This window comes from Nerophis lumbriciformis, linkage group LG02 (assembly GCF_033978685.3).
Source record: "Nerophis lumbriciformis linkage group LG02, RoL_Nlum_v2.1, whole genome shotgun sequence".
In the NCBI taxonomy this organism is placed as follows: Eukaryota; Metazoa; Chordata; class Actinopteri; order Syngnathiformes; family Syngnathidae; genus Nerophis; species Nerophis lumbriciformis.
In genome coordinates, this window is record NC_084549.2 from 44190001 (window position 1) to 44209585 (window position 19585).

The window sequence follows — 19585 nt, forward strand, 5'->3', positions numbered from 1 at the left end:
TGATGCAAGTTATAACACTTTTATTTGATTTATTATTGAACTTGATGCAAGTTATAACACTTTTTTTGATTTATTATTGAACTTGATGCAAGTTATAACACTTTTTTTGATTTATTATTGAACTTGATGCAAGTTATAACACTTTTATTTGATTTATTATTGAACTTGATGCAAGTTATAACACTTTTTTTGATTTATTATTGAACGTGATGCAAGTTATAACAGTTTTTTTTTTTTTATTATTGAACTTGATGCAAGTTATAACAGTTTTTTTTTATTTATTATTGAACGTGATGCAAGTTATAACACTTTTTTTGATTTATAATTGAACTTGATGCAAGTTATAACACTTTTTTTGATTTATTATTGAACTTGATGGAAGTTATTTTATTTATTATTGAACTTGATGCAAGTTATACCACAGCTGCACAGTTATTTTATTTATTATTGAACTTGATGTTATTTTATGTTATTGAGTTTGAATGTATACAACTTGATGTTCAATAAATTTTAAAATGTTAAAGCTTGGCATTAGCGCTCTGTTGGGGTGATGGGGGCAGGTGGGGCTTGAAAACTCCCCCTTGTCCAAAGTGGGGGATGACAAAAAAAGTTTGAGAACCACTGCATTAAACCAATCTGTATCATAATATTTGAGTTGATAACTCAATATACTTTCTTTTCTGTGTAAACACCGAGTGTTTCAATAGTAACTGCACGTTTCGGTGGTGACCACTATTTTGTTTGCAAGGTTGCATATTTCCTCAACCTTATTGCTGAATATTAACTTATAACATGATTGATGATGCAAGGAAAAGTATGTGAACCCTTTGGGATTACTTGGATTTCTGCATAAATTGGTGATAAAATGTCTTTTGCTCTTCATCAAAGTCACAATAGACACACAGTCTGCTTGAACTAATACCGCACAAAAATTTTTTGGTTTTCATCTTTTTATTCAACATAACATGTAAACATTCCCAGTGCAGGGTGGAAAAAGTAAGTGAACCCTTGGATTTAATAACTGGTTGACCCTCCTTTCACAGCAATAACCTTCCGTTTCCTGTCATTTCAGATTAGACCTGCACAACTGTCAGGAGGAATTTTGGACCATTACTCTTCAGAAAGCTGTTTCAGTGCAGCAATATTCTTGGGATGTCTAGTGTGAATCGCTCTCTTGAAGTTATGCCACAGCATCTCAATCGGGTTGAGGTCAGGACTCTGACTTGGCCACTCCAGAAGGTGTGTATTCTTCTGTTGAAGCCACTCTGTTGTTGATTTACTGCTATGCTTGGGGTCGCTGTCCTGTTGCATTACCCATCCTCCATTGAGCTTCAGTTGGCGGACAGATGGTCTTAAATTTTCCTGCAAAATGTCTTGACAAACTTGGGAATTCATTTTTCCATCGATGAAAGCTATCCGTCCAGGCCCTGAGGCAGCAAAGCAGCCCCAAACCATGATGCCACCTCAACCACATTTCACAGTTGGGATGAGGTTTTGATGTTGGTGTGCTGAGCCTTTCTTCCTCCACACATAGCGTTGTGTGTTCCTTCCAAACAATTCAATTTTGGTTTCATCTGTGCACATAATATTTTGCCAGTAGTGCTGTGGAACATCAAGGAGCTCCTTTGCGAACTTCAAACGTCCAGCAATGTTTTTTTGAACAGCAGTGGCTTCCTCCGTGGTGTCCTCCCATGAACTCCATTCTTGTTCAATGTTTTACGTATTGTAGATTCGTCAACAATAAGGTCAGCATGTGCCAGAGATTTCTGTCAGTCTTTAGCTGACACTCTAAGATTCTTCAACTCACTAAGCATTCTGCGCTGTGCTCTCAGTCATCTTTACAGGTTGACCACACCTAGGGAGAGTAGCACCAGTGCTAAACTTTCTCCATTATACCGTGGACACATGGACATTAAGGCTTTTAGAGACACTTTTGTGTAGCGCTTGCAGGGTCATAAGCTGTGTGTGTGTGTGGGAGGGCAGCCTCCTGGCCATAGTTCTTAGGCCCCGTTTACACTAAGTTATCCAGGCTAAATACTACCTAACCTTATCTTTGTACACACACACACACACACACACACACACACACACACACACACACACACACACACACACACACACACACACACACACACAATGGTCGTTTAAGACCCCCTAGCCCCCTCCTTCAGCCGGCGCAACGCGACCTAATACGCATGCGCGGAAAATTAACATACCAGATTCTTAAAATCATTTTTTTGAGGAAAATTATCATACATACTCAATGTTGCTCAGCATCATCTGCTACAGTAAAACATGACCACAGTTATAGTATAATTTATAATCAGGGTGGACACGCCATCAACAAAGCCAGTTGCCTGGAGCTTCAAGATTTTCATGGGCCCCCAAGACGTCTCATAGAAACGATCAATAAAGTGTTCTTCTGTTTAAAACAACTATTTGTTTGTCTTAATTTCCATGCTTCAAAATACATTAAAATGCTTGGTCAATCATAATCATTTTTGACAGTTCTTCAATCCCTTCTCATGCAATGAACCATCCCTAGCTCATGCAAAGACTTAAGTCCAGAAGAAAGACTAAAACAAACCTGATGGCGCGGTTATTAGATGTTTTTAAAAAGATGAAGCAGAGCGAAGGCGAGAAAAAAGCAAAACGTTTTTATTAAAACTGCCCAAGTTGTCAACCTTTTTCACAGTGACACCGAATGTGCGTGGTCAACACAGCAAGAACTACTCTCAGTAAAAGATGCAAGTGGAGAGTGACGCTTTTCATCACATTATGGGAGTATTAAAGCGCTCAAAATGGTTAACTATTGGTAAGATGTAGTTCAAGCTCGGTAGGAATGGAGAGGTTCCTTTTTAAAGTTAACAGTCTTCTCTCGTTCAAACATGGCTACCATCAAGAGCGCTTGTTTTCCCACCAGTCACACACGTCCTGCCTTTACAATAATAGAGCTACGCGTCACATCTGGTCCAACTTCGCTAGCAAAATAATGATCTCCAAAAAAATTGCTTGCACTTTAATGAATGTTGATTACTTATGGATGGATGATACTATTCCTAACTTACTATATATTACAGTATATGCATTGAGATCAGTGATATTCATTGCACAGCCCACCAAGTTTTAATGTTCAGCTCACATGGTAGTTTCCAACAACATAATAAGTTGCCATGTTGTTTTTGTAATGTGGAGGGCCCCCAAGATTGGCGTGGGCCCCTAAATAGCTAACGCCCTTGCCTATAATGCAGTTTTATCTTAAGATAAATTGACACCACTGTTAAGCTTGTCACAAAATCGGGCACGGTGCAGGATTTATCTTGTTTGTGATTACTAATAGCCATGTATGAAGAAGTAAAATATACCTTAAGGATTTTGGTATAACATTCCAATTACCAGCCCCACTTGGACCCACCTGCCTACATGATTGAATTCGATTTGGTCTCTATTTAAATTAAGGGTTCTCTGCAGAAGCTTATCTTAGTCGTACTTTGCAGCAGTATGGAAAAATCAATTAGTGCAGTTTTTATTGTCATTTTTGAAACGTAAAGAGTAATTTTGCCAGAGTAAAATTGCCAACAATAATTGTTTCATCAAAATATTGTATAAAAAAACAAATGCAAAAATCTAAAAACAAAACAATTCCTTCAGGGGGGCACACATAAGACAAACAACATGTATGGTGTGACTTAACTCACATTTGGCACTCCACAGGGTTGGCATCAGGTGCCAGGTTCTTTTTCCAACGCATTCGGGAGTATTCAGTGATGAGGGATTCTTGGGGGACCTCTGGGATGCCCATGACCCGAGCAAACTGATTTGCACCATGTGCTGTCAGACAGATATGACTCGTCTAGAACAGATTATCAACATTTATCTTAATAAAAGTTTGCAAACTGAGTTTTTATGGCATTCATTTATACACTTGTTTTTCTTTAATGAGTGTCTTCAGGGGAAAACAATTACCGTATTTTTCGGAGTATAAGTCGCTCCGGAGTATAAGCTGTGCATATAAGCTATAAAATGCATAATAAAGAAGGAAAAAAACATATATAAGTCGCACTGGAGTATAAGTCGCATTTTTTGGGGGAAATGTATTTGATAAAACCCAATACCAAGAATAGACATTTGAAAGGCAATTTAAAATAAATAAAGAATAGTGAACAACAGGCTGAATAAGTGTACGTTATATGACGCATAAATAACCAACTCAGAACGTGCCTGGTATGTTAACGCAACATATTATGGGAAGAGTCATTCAAATAACTATAACATATAGAACATGCTATACGTTTACCAAACAATCTGTCACTCCTAATCGCTAAATCCCATGAAATCTTATATGTCTAGTCCCTTACGTGAATGAGCTAAATAATATTATTTGATATTTTACAGTAATGTGTTAATAATTTCACATATAAGTCGCTCCTGAGGAAAAAGTCCCACCCCCGACCAAACTATGAAAAAAACTGCGACTTATAGTCCGAAAAATACGGTACGAGTCCTCGTGAAGTAAGAGAATTTAGCCAAGTTTCTTTTTAGCTGCAGAAAAGCAAAATAAGGAAACAGAATAAAAGCAACACTCGTCTTCAGAGAGAAGAATAGAGACGACAACGCAAAAAGACTCAACTAAACTTCTGAGGAGTGACATTTGCGACATATTTGGCTCTTTATGCTCCCCTATGCTTGTTACCTGAGTCTTACTATGCACAGCTACTGTAGCTACATGAATAGTTCTTCAGGACACATTTAGAAGCATGCTCTCCATGCTTATGTTTAAAGCCCTTTCCTTCCCACAGTCCAAACACATGCAATTTAGGTTAATTAAAACCTCTAAATAGATTTGAATGCTAATGTGTCTACTGTATATGTGCCTTGTGATTGATTTTACCCAAAGTCTAAGAGCTCCAGCTTACCTGTGGCGATGAACTTGATAATGTGGTAGAAAATGGATGAATGATAGATAGTTTCCAAATTATGAAACCCTTGATGTGTTCAAATTTTAAGACTGTATTAGTAAAGTTTAGTACTCTGCACTGTAAGCATTACTACAGTATTAAGTCATTATATGCAGTCTACGGAGAAATGCTATGAAACATGCTTGATTTATCAATCAGGGCTTGTTCTAGATGTTTTATTTTCCCCCTGAACATCAAGATACTTTTGAACATTGCAATGATGATTGTAAAAATCCTGCTTTTATTCTATTTCCAGTTCCTGTAGAATAGAGTTAAGCAGCAAGTATCTCAACATTTTAGTTCATATTGGTCCTGAACACCTAAATATTTGTGTGTGTTAAAACTACTGCTGTCAAATGATTTTTTTTTTTTTTCAAATCAGTTTAATCACATTTTGGAATCTGAATTTTCATGATTAACGACAGGTGATTACTGGCTTGCATAATTAGAATTTGCTTAAGAAAAGACCTCAATATTTGTACACAAATATAATTTTGTCAGAATGTCACAGGTTTATTTAAAGTTCTTTCAGGCTGTATTTTGCAGTGAAATTTGCTCATTTTTGTACTGACTACTGACTGTATAGCAGGTAAAAGGTAGAAGAGCTTTTGTACACTCAAAATAAATTGCATGATTAATCTAAGTGTGCACATGACTAATACAATTTTTTTTGTGATTAATCACATAAGTGAACTCATAATTTTGACATCACTAATCAAAACACAAGCAAACTTGTACGCACACATCAAGTTAATCTACTGAGCTTGTGCACAGAGAATTGCGTCTCTTAACTGAGCAAAGAAAACCTCAAACCATTTAATGTGTCTGTCTTTATATATATGCAGAATTTGTGCTGATTATCAGAATGACCACAATATCGGGAGGAGAAAATGCTAATATAATCATTTACCGTAGCACAGAGGTGGGTAGTAACGCGCTACATTTACTCCGTTACATCTACTTGAGTAACTTTTGGGATAAATTGTACTTCTAAGAGTAGTTTTAATGCAACATACTTTTACTTTTACTTAAGTATATTTATAGAGAAGGAACGCTACTTTTACTCCGCTACTTTTACTCCGCTACTTTTATCTACATTCAGCTCGCTACTCGCTACTAATTTTTATCGATCTGTTAATGCACGCTTTGTTTGTTTTGGTCTGTCAGACAGACCTTCAAAGTGCCTGCCTTACTGGTGACGTTTCACTTCGTTCCACCAATCAGATGCAGTCACTGGTGACGTTGGACCAATCAAACAGAGCCAGGTGGTCACATGACCTGACTTAAACAAGTTGAAAAACTTATTGGGGTGTTACCATTTAGTGGTCAATTGTACGGAATATGTACTGTACTGTGCAATCTACTAATAAAAGTTCCAATCAATCAATCAAAAGTGTGAAGGAAAAAAGATACTTTATTTCAACCGTACATTCCGTCAAAAGCCTAAAGACTGACCGCACATGAGGACATTCCTGTCTTCACAATAAAAGTGCCGCTCCATCGCACCTGCGCTTTCACAATAAGAGTCTCCGAAAGCCAGCGCAAACAAGCTAGTAAGCTACGGAGTTTGACGCCAATATATTTCTTGTAAAGTGTATAAAAACGAATATGGAAGCTGGACAAATACGATGCCAAAAACCCACCACTTTCATGTGGTATTAGACAGAAAGGAGGAACTGTTCTTCTCCATTTGAAAACGTGGACATTATCATCACTACTGTCTGATTACAATCAACGCAAGTCATCACAATCAGGTAATACACCAACTTATATTCTAGTCTTCATGAAAGAAAGGAATCTATATGTTAAACATGCATGTATATTCATTAAAACACCTTTAACATGTAAACAAAAACAGCAAAATAAATACATATAAATTATATACTGTATATATCAATGTATGTATATATATATATATATGTATATATATATATATATATATATATATATATGATATGAGTGTGTATGTTACTCATCAGTTACTCAGTACTTGAGTAGCTTTTTCACAACATACTTTTTACTTTTACTCAAGTAAATATTTGGGTGACTACTCCTTACTTTTACTTGAGTAATAAATCTCTAAAGTAACAGTACTCTTACTTGAGTACAATTTCTGGCTACTCTACCCACCTCTGCCGTAGCATATGCATTGTGATTTATCAAGACTATAACTTTTATGTGGCCGCTGTTTTGCGTCTATATTTAGTACGTTTGCAAAGGCTGCACAAACTGACAGTTGCGCAGAAATGGCTATAAAAAAGAGGCAATCACACTGCAGGTTCATCCTATGTATGCTTGTCAACATATACTGACTATCAAAACTAAAAATATTAGACTTATTGTCTTTTTAGCAATATCATTTTATAATTTTATAACTATTGGATGACTTAAGGGGCCTCCATCCATCCATCCATTTTCTACCGCTTATTCCCTTTGGGGTCGCGGGGGGCGCTGGAGCCTATCTCAGCTACAATCGGGTGGAAGGCGGGGTACACCCTGGACAAGTCGCCACCTCATCGCAGGGCCACTTAAGGGGCCTATTAAAGCTAATTAAATTGATGTGTTTTGGTATCTGCTGGTGTGTTTAATGACGTTCGTTTTTTCATAATCATCTATGAAAAACTTCCTGCAATATGCATTTTCTTGCATCTAGAACAATCCACTGAATGCGGTCAGCTAGTGCCAGCGTCTCCCAGTGCGCATCTTCAGCGCGCTAAAAAAGCGAGTTTTGTTGTAAATCACAATGCAGATTTGTTTGTAAAATGCAGAGGAAACAGTGGTTAAAAAAGTGGTCTGCTGCATGTTTCAAAAAGGTGGGAGCATTAAACATGGATGTGCAATAAATGAATGATGGAGTAAGCCGCGTATTGCACGCAAAATCCTTAATAAATTGTACACGCAGCCCACTAATAGTACATAGTACAATTTTATAGTTTGCACACGCATTTTAGCACGTGGTATTTGGATCGCACTGTGCTCATATTTACCTTTTCCATAACCAGCCTTGCTAGCTGAACAGGATTGGCTATATTGCGTACAGCAGAAACTGCACCACTAGCCAGAGTTTTTCCATCCATCACAATAGCATCCATCTCCACCTCCCCACCAGCGGTCAGCACTGACCCACATCCTAAAAACAAGTACAGATGAATATAGAAAATCTAGCTAGTGGATAATAAAAAAGGCATTGGTGAGGGGAATTCCTTTTTTAGGTTAAAGCAAGAGCAAGACGTTTATCAAACCTATATTCACTTACCACAATAATGGATGAAAAATGTGTAGAGAAGGGACATAATATATCATTATAATAAAGTATATAAAACAATGGTGGACAGAGAATATATTTGAAAGTATTCAATGGTCAGGTACACTAAACGCAAAAATGGGTGGTGACATTTCAGGATGAACCAAAAATGCAGTGTAAACTTTACAAGTTAACTGAATGCAGTGCTTTTAAAATATTTTCTATTCTACCCCAGGGAGAAGAAAATGTTTGCGCTCCCCCACTCTCCACTGTGACTATAATTAGTATAATTTGGCTATAAAATTGTTATAACTACTGTATACCTCAGCATAACATTGTAAGCTTATTAACATTAAAGTAAACAACACACCGGTCTTTCCTCGTCTACCACCGTGGTTACAGTGAAGCCAAGTGCTACATACACTTCATCATATTCTGGCAAGGCAAAAAAAGCATTTTTCCCCAAAGTCACACGTGCCCCCCCTGACATTGCACTGTACTGGACAATTATTCAAATTTTTATTTCGATGATGGATTCTCAGAATTATGAAAATATAATAATTGAAAACAAAACAAAAAAACTATTAATGGGCTGCGCAGGGATTCCAGCGCTTGTGACGGTGAAACAGATGCACAAATGAGTGAAAAAAGAGCATGTCTACTCAAAGTTTGGGATTTCACCATGGTTACTATTTTTATTTGACACAGCACTAGTATGCCTAATCAATAATCACAACATAAACATAAAAAACTCAACATAAAAAGTAAGGCATGGGATTTCTGCTGTAATGTAGTGAAGTGTGAAGTGAAGTGAATTATATTTATATAGCGCTTTTCTCTAGTGACTCAAAGCGCTTTACATAGTGAAACCCAATATCTAAAATACATTTAAACCAGTGTGGGTGGCACTGGGAGCAGGTGGGTAAAGTGTCTTGCCCAAGGACACAACGGCAGTGACTAGGATGGCAGAAGCGGCCAAGACCGGCCAGAACCGCCGACTGAGTCACAGAACCGCCGACGGAGTCACATAATTGGCCAATAAAACAGAATCCGCTGATAAAGGCAAAACAATATGCGTAAAATTTACCTAAATGTAAGTGAAATGTTGTCATTGTGAGGAGAATAAACATTTGTTATGGAAAATAATGTGTTCGGTATCGCTCATTTATCCCCGACACACTCAACCACCCCGTCATTGAACCAAACAGCGACTAAACTACAAAGCTAAAGCTTTAAAACAGGAATAATCCATACACCTACACAACACATCTCATCTGCTTGTGTTGTTGTGAACGACATCATCTATGAAACATTAATGTGCAAACAGAACAGCAGTCGCATATTTAGAAGCGTTCTCTTTTTTTTTAAAACAGCAGCCTCAAGTGAGTCGCCTCTTTACTCACCAAGCTGAGAACATAATAGCGTGGTGCGCCACATCCGTTCTGACTGCGCTAACAAAATAAAGGTTTCAAAAGATTACCTTGCACAAACATACTTGAAGCACATATCGATACAATTACACAGTTATTATGCTTTGACCTAAAATGCCGGTCAAAATTGTCCAAAGATATATTGCAACAATAAATGTGATGATTTTTGCATTTAATTAAAAAACATTTTATTACATTTTATTTTACACAAAACGCACTCACTCTATTGGTGGTAAATTAAGTATAAAAGGTAAAAAATTGAATTAAAAATACTAAAAACAGAAAAACTGAATTGTATTGTTTTTTTTATAATGCTATTATTTATATGTATTGTTATTCCTATTATTATTTTACCTGTTGTGGTTTATTTGTAACAAATGTATATCCATTTTTTTAAACTATATTTAAAGTTGAGTTTTGGTGGTACAGTAAATACTTTTGTTTTCATTTCAAACTAATGAATAATCGTTTAATAAATCGTGATTACAATAACAATCAAAAATAATCGTGAGTTTTATTTTTGCCATAATTGTCCAGCACTACTTGAAACAACACCAAGAAATAAGTGCTTAGTAAAGTTTAAGAAGTGTAGATGGAAGCAAGGTACAGCAGAAAGTAAGCAGTTATTAGCAGTAAATTAAAAAGTAGATTAATAAAGAGTCTAGAGAGAGTATAATATAACAACTGTTGGTGTGTCAGCATTTTCCACAGTCAGTACACAAAACATAGGAGGTGGCCAGATCGATTCATAAATTGGTGGTATCGATACTAGAGGTAGTATTAGTATATAATCGATATAAGAGTAATTAGATATATATTTTTATTTTCTCAATGTTTTTGTTGTTGGTTTTGTTAATGTTTACAAACTCAGGGTAAAATTCCTTGAATACAAGAGGACTTTTAGGTTAAAAAAAATCAAAGGACTTAACAGCGAGTAATTTTTGCTTTTGTTTAGTTATTGTGTATTAGTAACTTTGTATTGCTCAAACGATTGTATTTAATAAAAAAATAGAGTAAAAAAAAAGAATTTTATTTATTGTGTTGATTTTGTTAAACTGTCAATAGCACTCACCAAAAATAAATGGAGAAATGTACAGTTAATACATGTGATCAGTATTGGTATTGGTATCGGCCGACCTTACTCATGGATGATCGGTATTGGAATCGGCAGCATAAAACCCTGATCGGAACATCCCTATTCTGAATGGGACTCTGCTATGTGCCTAAGTGAACAGTGCATTTAAATGTGTGCTATATTGTGCCATTTCACACTTGCAATATGCGCAAAGTATAGCTTTCATGGAGACACAAGATACCGATAAGCCTATACTTCCTATACGGAGTCTGTCCTCCTGTATGGCTGCGAAAGCTGGACACTGACACCCATCATGCAGAAGTCCCTAGATGGGTGCTACACCAGAATGATACGAGCTGTTCTGAATGTGGACCAGAACATCCACATCACCAACAAGGACCTGTACGGGCAACTGCCGAGGCGCAGCAAGAAGGTAACAGCTAGGAGAATGAGGCTGGCCGGCCACTGCCACATACATCGGAAGCTGGTCCTATGGGAATTAACGCACGGGCATTGATCACAAGGACGTCCCGCACTAACGTACGTGGACATCCTGAAGAAAGATGCGGGAGCTGAAAGCTCTACGGAGCTGGCCGGGTGTATGGAGAACCGGAATGATTGGAGACTCCGATGGAAGCTCGTCTGGGGATGACTGAGAGAGAATAGTCATGTGCTTTAATTCACTTGCAAGGTTAATGGATGGCTCCTTAAAACCCATTTTTAACAAATAATGCAGTATTTAGGGGTGGTGTGGCTCATATTGGCAGCCACGTTTCCATCGATCTCCCCCAGGACAGCTATATCTACCAATGTAGCTTACTACCATAGAAGTCAACGTTCAGTGTTAACATAAGAGGTTCAATGAAGCTAACAGACATTTACCATTTCGGGTTTACAGGCAGTTTGTGAATGTACAGTTAGTGTTTGGACAATTCACAAGTGTACTGAACATGTTCTTATGTATTAAAAGAACCTTACAAAAACAGTTTGAATTGATAGGATTCCATCACGAAGTAATGTAATCCTTTAGATCAAGGGTGTTAGTCTCATTTTGGCTCACGGGCCACATACAGCCTAATTAGATGTCAAATTGACCAAACCAGTACAACAATCCATCCATCCATCCATTTTCTACCGCTTGTCCCCTACGGGGTTGCGGGGGGTGCTGGGGCCTATCTCAGCTGCAGAGGGGCAGAGGGCGGGGTACACCCTGGACAAGTCACGACCTCATCGCAAGGCCGACACAGATAGAAAGACAACATTCACACTCACATTAACACACTAGGGCCAATTTAGAGTTCCCAGTCAGCCTATCCCCAGGTTTATGTCTTTGGAGGTGGCAGGAAACCGGAGTACCTGGAGGGAATCCACGCAGTCACGGCGAGAACAAGCAAACTCCACACAGAAAGATCCCGAGCCCAGGATCGAACCCAGGGCCTTCGTATTGTGAGGCCCACGTACTAATCATGTAATCTAAATTATAATTCCATGTTTATGCCTTTTGTTTTTATGCAAAGAAGTTCAAGTAACTTTGAACATTTTAATATTTAATTAAATATTCTTTTACAAAACATATGAACAACCTCAGATTTAGGTCAAGTGTTTAGACACAAAGAAGCCTTAAGTCAAAGGTAGGTCGGATTGAACTATTGCACTTTAACATTTTTAACTTTAACATGCATTAACAATAGAATTCACCAAACCAAACCATTTTGTAGTGAGGATGTTGAATTACATTAAATTGCACACTTTCCAACTATACAACAGCAATCTATTAGAGCAGAACTGTATTCATTTAGTGCAGTCGTTGTCTGAAGCAACATTTTAAAGCAGTTCAGTCACGTCAAGACGACTACTATAGGATTATCAAGAGTGATGGGGCAGGACAATACAAGCATTTGCTTCTTTCTGCTCCTTTTCAGCCACACATCATGTTTCTTTGTTTCTATTTAATTTTCTTTCAATATTACACATCATTAAATGTGGCCCGTGAAAGTCACAAAATAATATATGCCAATAACGCACTTTATATTTTCTTAGAGTAGTTTTTACTTTTTGAAAGAAAAAAACATGTATCGCATGCAATGGCATATATTTTTAACATTTTCTAAGCAAAATATTCATTAAATTGTACACGAGAGGTCCCCAAACATTTTGACTCGGGGGCTATACGTTAGGTCAGGAAAAAACACAAAGGCTATTTCATCCCTACAAGCCTGTTTCGTAGGTTTCCCTGCTCTTCAGGGGATTCTTATTGCAGTGAAACTTGCCAAGGGACATGTAACCAATTATTAACATTGCTGTATGTATACTTTTGAGCCAGCAGATTTGGTCACATTTTCAGTAGACCCATAATAAAGTCATAAAAGAAGCAAACTTCATTAAAGTTTTTTGTGACCAACAAGTATGTGCTCCAATCACTCTATCACAAAAAAATAAGAGTTGTAGAAATTATTGGAAACTCAGGACAGCCATGACATTATGTTCTTTACAAGTGTATGTAAACTTTTGATCGCGACTGTATGTATGTATGTATGTATATATATATATATATATATATATATATATATATATATATATATATATATATATATATATATATATATATATATACTTATGTATACATACATAGCTACATACATATATATATATGTATATATATATACACATACTAGGGTTGTAAGGTATACCGGCACTAGTATAATAAATGATAAATGGGTTGTACTTGCATAGCGCTTTTCTACCTTCAAGGTACTCAAAGCGCTTTGACACTACTTCCACATTTACCCATTTACACACACATTCACACACTGATGGAGGGAGCTGCCATGCAAGGCGCTAACCAGCACCCATCAGGAGCAAGGGTGAAGTGTATAGTATGCGGTACTAATGAATCAGCCATATTTTTTTTTGCAGGCATGACGGCGCGTCGTCACGTCATGACATTGCTGTTTTTAAGAGCAGAGGAACATGTTCGGCAGCGCCCAATCACGGTGTACTTACAAGTAGACACAGTGTGTAGACAGAATAGGGAGAATGATTCCATTTTGTCTTAAAAACCAACAATAAAGGTGAAGCTATAACACTGAAACGCCAACAGGAAGAGGTGCTTTAAGACATGGCTAGCTAGTTAGCGGCTAATGTCCATCCGCAATCGGCAGTGTTTCAGCTTCTTCTAAATCACTAATCCTGGCCTCCTGGACTGCTACGAGACAAGCTCTACCAGCTCAGCGAGCTGCAGTTGGATCAATGACTTCCTGATGGACCGAAGAAAGCACGTGCAGCTGGGCAAGATTGTCTCGGACAGTCGAACCACGAACACTGGTAGTCCTTAGGGCTGTGTACTTTCCCCCTGGCTCTTCTCCCTGTATACAAACTGCTGCACCTCCAGTCACCAGTCCGTAAAGCTGCTCAAGTTTGCGGACGACACTACCCTCATCGGGCTCATCTCGGATGGCGACGAGTCCGCCGACAGGAGAGAGGTGGACCGGCTGGCGTCAATGATTAAGGCTTCTGGCTCGGATTAAATTAACAGTACAAGATGCAGCTCAGTATAACGAAAACAGTGTTAAAGACCTACCATTTTAACAAAAAGTAGGCCCGACATGAGCTTAACATCGCTGTCAAAGAAGTTGTCAACCTTGGCCTCTTGGGAAGACTAGCAGGTTCTCAATGGGGGGCTGGTGCCACAAAATTGCGTACAGCCACCAGGCTCTAGTCCACTTTGTGTATAGTGACTGGATGCCTGCGTCCCACTCAAACGGACAACATGTTGGTTCTGGCAGGCATTCAACCATCTGATCTTCGCTGCAAAAGAGTCACACCGTCTATGGCTTGCCACGCACAAGATCCTAGACAATTTCTTCATGACAGGCTTTTGTCCCCACATTCCGGGTGGCAGCGACAACTTAAATCAAGACACCCATATGTACCTGCCGCACTGGAACTGCTGGATGACTTTGCAGACTCCAGCACGATGGCAGCATGTTGGGTGGAATGCAATGAATCACGAAGTGAAATAAGAGCATATCTAGACTCCATGCTTTTGTTACAGAAACCAGTTTTACCTCACCTCAGACTTTAACTGCCTTTAAATTGTCATTGGGCTATTCAACTCAACAATGCGCACACGGGGTGTCTCCTACAGCAGTGTGTGAGTGTGGCACAGAGGAACAAATGGCTGACTACATCATAATTATATGCCCCCTTTACCTTCTTCCAAATCGGGCATGTGGTGTGGAAACAGTTTATGACAATACTTTGGCCTGGCTGTCCAACACATGTCCAAGTATCTAAAGGATTTTACATATCTCTACTGGAACCATCACTCTCAAAAGCAGAACAGTTCAAGTAACCACTTCCATGATGTTAGCCATTTTTAATGACTTGCAACACAAAGCTTCCTGGTGTAAAATAAAGTGAAATGACCAGAAATGTCCTTTATTCTCTGTATTTTGTGACAATACCTGCTTTTCTTCCAATCATCACTGCCACACTGTCCGAGTCCACTCCTTCTCTGTTAAGCACGCCAACCACAAAATCCAAAATGTCCTCAGCAGTTGTGGTGTCCATCATGCAAACCAACTCAAAGAATTTTACAGTGACGGCTAATGTTTCATCAACTCCACATATATATTTAGCAAGTTCAGCAACATCTGTAATATCAGTGCTCTCATCAACTGTAACAGAAGGGGCGGTATAGCTCGGTTGGTAGAGTGGCCGTGCCGTGTCAATGTTCGATAAGAAAAGAACCGATTCCATGGACTCAAATCCCTTTTTGAGAACCGGTTCCCATTATCGAGGCCACTATAGTAAAGAAAAAGAGTTGGTTCTTTATTTGAATCCCTGGGAACAAATCCCGTCCCACAGGAAATGCCCTGTGGCACGTCCCAGGAAATGACGTAGCTCAGTCATTAGGCGGCAGATACAGAAGCAGCAACAACAATGGACTTGAAAAAACGCCTCAAGACATGGCTTCATTTTACAAAAAAATACGACGAGGAAAACGGCTATCTGCAATTATTGCCAGCTTCCCTCTCATGTAAGGGGGGGAAGTACAACAAGCATGATGAAACATGTTCAGGCCGTACATAACCTGAAGGTTAGAGAAAGGTGTCGTGGAGAAGCAGCGACAGAGATGACGAAGCACGCTCCTCTTCCTCTGCTTCAACCTGCAGCGCCAATTCCAGTGATAGTGCTGGTGAGTAACTAACGTTAACTGTTGCCGGTTAATTTCCATATCTGCTCACTCGTAGCCTTTAGGCTAAAATAACGTTACCTCTTATGTCAACCAGGACTGCAGTAATGTTAGCTAGACTAACGTTACCGAAGCATAGTCAGTGGCTAACGATAACGTTAACGTTAGCCTTTTTGTATGTGTCTGATAACGTTAACGGTAGCCTTTTTGTATGTGTCTGATAACGTTAACTGTATCTTGTAGCCTACACCACTCCAAAGTTTGCAGGTCTGTCAAATAAACTAGTGCTTTCTTTCTTTCTTTAGTTTATTTCGTACATGAACACACTTACAGCATAACACATCACAGTTTCATATCATTTCACTTTACATCATGTGTTGAAAAGGAGTAGGACGAAGTAAAGCTTATTTAATCTTACCCCTTTCCCACTTCAGAGCGTTTACAAATATATACATCATTTACTGACCTTTTTACAATAAAATAACATCTGTGAATTAGTATATACAACAGTTTTGTAATATGTAATTAATTAATTCAGGCATTATTAATATACTGAGATGAAGAATATCTTATTTTCAATAAGGTTGAAAGTATTTCTCATAATTCTTCTTTGTACTTTGTAAGCACTATTAATTTGAACTACCTCTTAAAGTGGATCATATCAGTACAATGTTTAACTTCATTACTTAATCCATTTCATCATTTAATTCCACATACTAATGCTAAAGACTTAATAACAGACACCCTAGTCTTCACATTCAGCTAATTTCCCCCCTAATTCTATGCTGTGTCTGTCCCTCATTTTTCCTCCAGGACAAGGACGTGCAGTCATTCCTGGAGGAGGCCACACTGATGGACCCCAGAAGGATGTTCCAATAGCAGCAGAAGTGCACTTTTTGGAGAGCTGTATTATTTTAAGTTTTGTGCCCAAGGGACTGATTTTATTTAACACTATATTATTATTTATACACCTATAGTGATCACAGAGACAGGTTGTTTTTGTGTTACTGTATATATTTGTTTTTCTGAAAAAACAACAGTCAATATTTATTTATTTTATTTTATATTTTTAGGGGGGTAACAACAGTCAATATTTATTTTATTTTATCTTATAAAATAAAAGTGAGCTTTTGTTAAACCAAATACTGTGTTTTTTTCCATATACAACAACCTATCTGGATTCGATAAGGAATCGTTTTGATAAGAGGATTCGATAATAAATGATAAATAAATGATAAATGGGTTGTACTTGTATAGCGCTTTTCTACCTTCAAGGTACTCAAAGCGCTTTGACACTACTTCCACATTTACCCATTCACACACTGATGGCAGGAGCTGCCATGCAAGGCGCTAACCAGCAGCCATCAGGAGCAAGGGTGAAGTGTCTTGCTCAGGACACAACGGACATGATGAGGTTGGTATCAGGTGGGGATTGAACCAGGGACCCTCGGGTTGCGCACGGCCACTCTTCCACTGCGCCACGCTGTCCCTGATAATGGGCTCGAACTCGATAATTTCTTATCAAACATCATCCCTAATCACAACAATATGCAATAATTTAATTTTAAAAATAATTGGCTTGAGGAAGTATTCTGACAAGTTGGTACACAATGCAGCATACAGTATGGTAAAATATATTTTAAGCATTGCGCAACATCAATCATGATGGCACCACTGAAGTTTTGTGTCATCTTGAGGGTGTCGGGGCACTCAATTTAAGAGGTCCCACCGTAAATGTGTGCTGCTCAAGATAAGTGAAGTTATGATAGATTCAGTGGAGCCCACACAGACATTTTTTTATAAATTGTAATAACTGAAGGGAAATTGATTTACACCTTGCTGTATATGACAAAAAGTGAATAAACAATTGACTGAAAGCTGCATTTCCTACCTTTACATTGAAATGTCATCAGTAGTAATAATGTATGAAATGGCCGTGGAGATGTTGCATAATGCTGTTACTTAACCTGCATTGAAGATGGGGTTATTCTCCAGCTGGGTCACGGCCTCGACTACAGCATCCATGCTGCTGCCCCCCTTTTGTAAGATAACATACCCAGCTCGCGCAGCTGAGCAAACCCCAGAACGGGACTTGTCTGATCGCTCTTTTGGAATATTGCCTGCGCCCCCATGGACCACCACTACAGGAAGCCGGTCCATCACCCGTGTAGAAACTGGGGAGAGAAGACATAATACACAGTTATATTTAATTAATAATACTCAAGAGTTTTATCTCGGTTTAGAGCAGGCCTGGGCAATTATTTTGACTCTGAGAAAAAAAATGTGTCTGGGGGCCAGCATATCCGATTTTTAGGAAGACTAATACAAAACCTCACAATAATGTCTAATTGAATGCTAAAAACGTTATGATAAAAACTAACTGGAATTTTTTTTTTTTTTTTACTAAATGAGAATGTACATGTAAATAAGGAATGTGATATTTACAATATTAACCATGAACGATAAAACACTGAATATTGACAACATATGAACGTTACAACCCCCCTCGATCGACATATTTTACAATCAAGGGAAACGCAACAGAAATGCAACAAACAGCGAACTATGAACACGAAGAGTAAAACAAAAAAAACACCTACAATCTGATATATCACAAAGCTTTAGAACTTTCTTGTAAAAATCCCCTTCTGCGTCTGTCCCTGACACCTGCATTTCAGGCTGGCGGCTCTGGAAACTCTCCCCCACCCACACTGCTTGGTGCCTCGTCTGAGCTGCTGTGACATATATACAGTCGTGGTCAAAAGTTTACATACACTTGTAAAGAACATAATGTCATGGCTGTCTTGAGTTTCCAATAATTTCTACAACTCTTATTGTTTTGTGATAGAGTGATTGGAGCACTTACATGCTTGTCACAAAAAACATTCATGAAGTTTGGTTATTTTATGAATTTATTATGGGTCTACTGAAAATGTGACCAAATCTGCTGGGTCAAAAGTATACATACAGCAATGTTAATATTTGGTTACATGTCCCTTGGCAAGTTTCACTGCAATAAGGCGCTTTTGGTAGCCATCCACAAGCTTCTGGTAGAATTTTTGACCACTCCTCTTGACAAAATTGGTGCAGTTCAGCTAAATGTGTTGGTTTTCTGACATGGACTTGTTTCTTCAGCATTGTCCACATGTTCACAACAGGGTTTAAGTCAGGACTTTGGGAAGGCCATTCTAAAACCTTAATTCTAACCTGATTTAGCCTTTCCTTTACCACTTTTGACGTGTGTTTGGGGTCATTGTCCTGTTGGAACACCCAACTGCGCCCAAGACCCAACCTCTGGGCTGATGATTTTAGGTTGTCCTGAAGAATTTGGAGATGATCCTTCTTTTTCATTGTCCCATTTAGTCTTTGTAAAGCACCAGTTCCATTGGCAGCAAAACAGGCCCAGAGCATAATACTACCACCACCATGCTTGACGGTAGTTAATGATGAATAAAGGCCTCACCTTTTCTCCTCCAAACATATTGCTGGGTATTGTGGCCAAACAGCTCAATTTTTGTTTCATCTGACCACAGAACTTCCCTCCAGAAGGTCTTATCTTTATCCATGTGATGTATCATTAATTTTCCCAGGTCTGGTTTAGAGCTTTGGGGGTGGCATCGCCACAAAATACATGAGTAACCACCTCTAATGTGATTGCTCTACTACAATTACAGTTAAGAT

At 38.4% G+C, this 19585-nt stretch overlaps 1 protein-coding gene across 3 annotated transcripts in view; it reads right to left on the minus strand.

Moving 5' to 3' along the window:
• Positions 1 to 19585, minus strand: part of asrgl1 (asparaginase and isoaspartyl peptidase 1) — a 55154-nt gene that overhangs the window by 22628 nt on the left and 12941 nt on the right. For all 3 annotated transcript variants that reach the window (XM_061963492.2, XM_061963499.2, XM_061963505.2), the window contains 3 exons: positions 17872 to 18078; positions 7946 to 8088; positions 3699 to 3853 (listed from right to left, as the gene is read on the minus strand). In XM_061963492.2, coding sequence (XP_061819476.2) covers positions 3699 to 3853; positions 7946 to 8088; positions 17872 to 18064 — 491 coding nt within the window. In that variant the 5' untranslated portion in view covers positions 18065 to 18078. The remainder of the gene's footprint in view (positions 1 to 3698; positions 3854 to 7945; positions 8089 to 17871; positions 18079 to 19585) is intronic.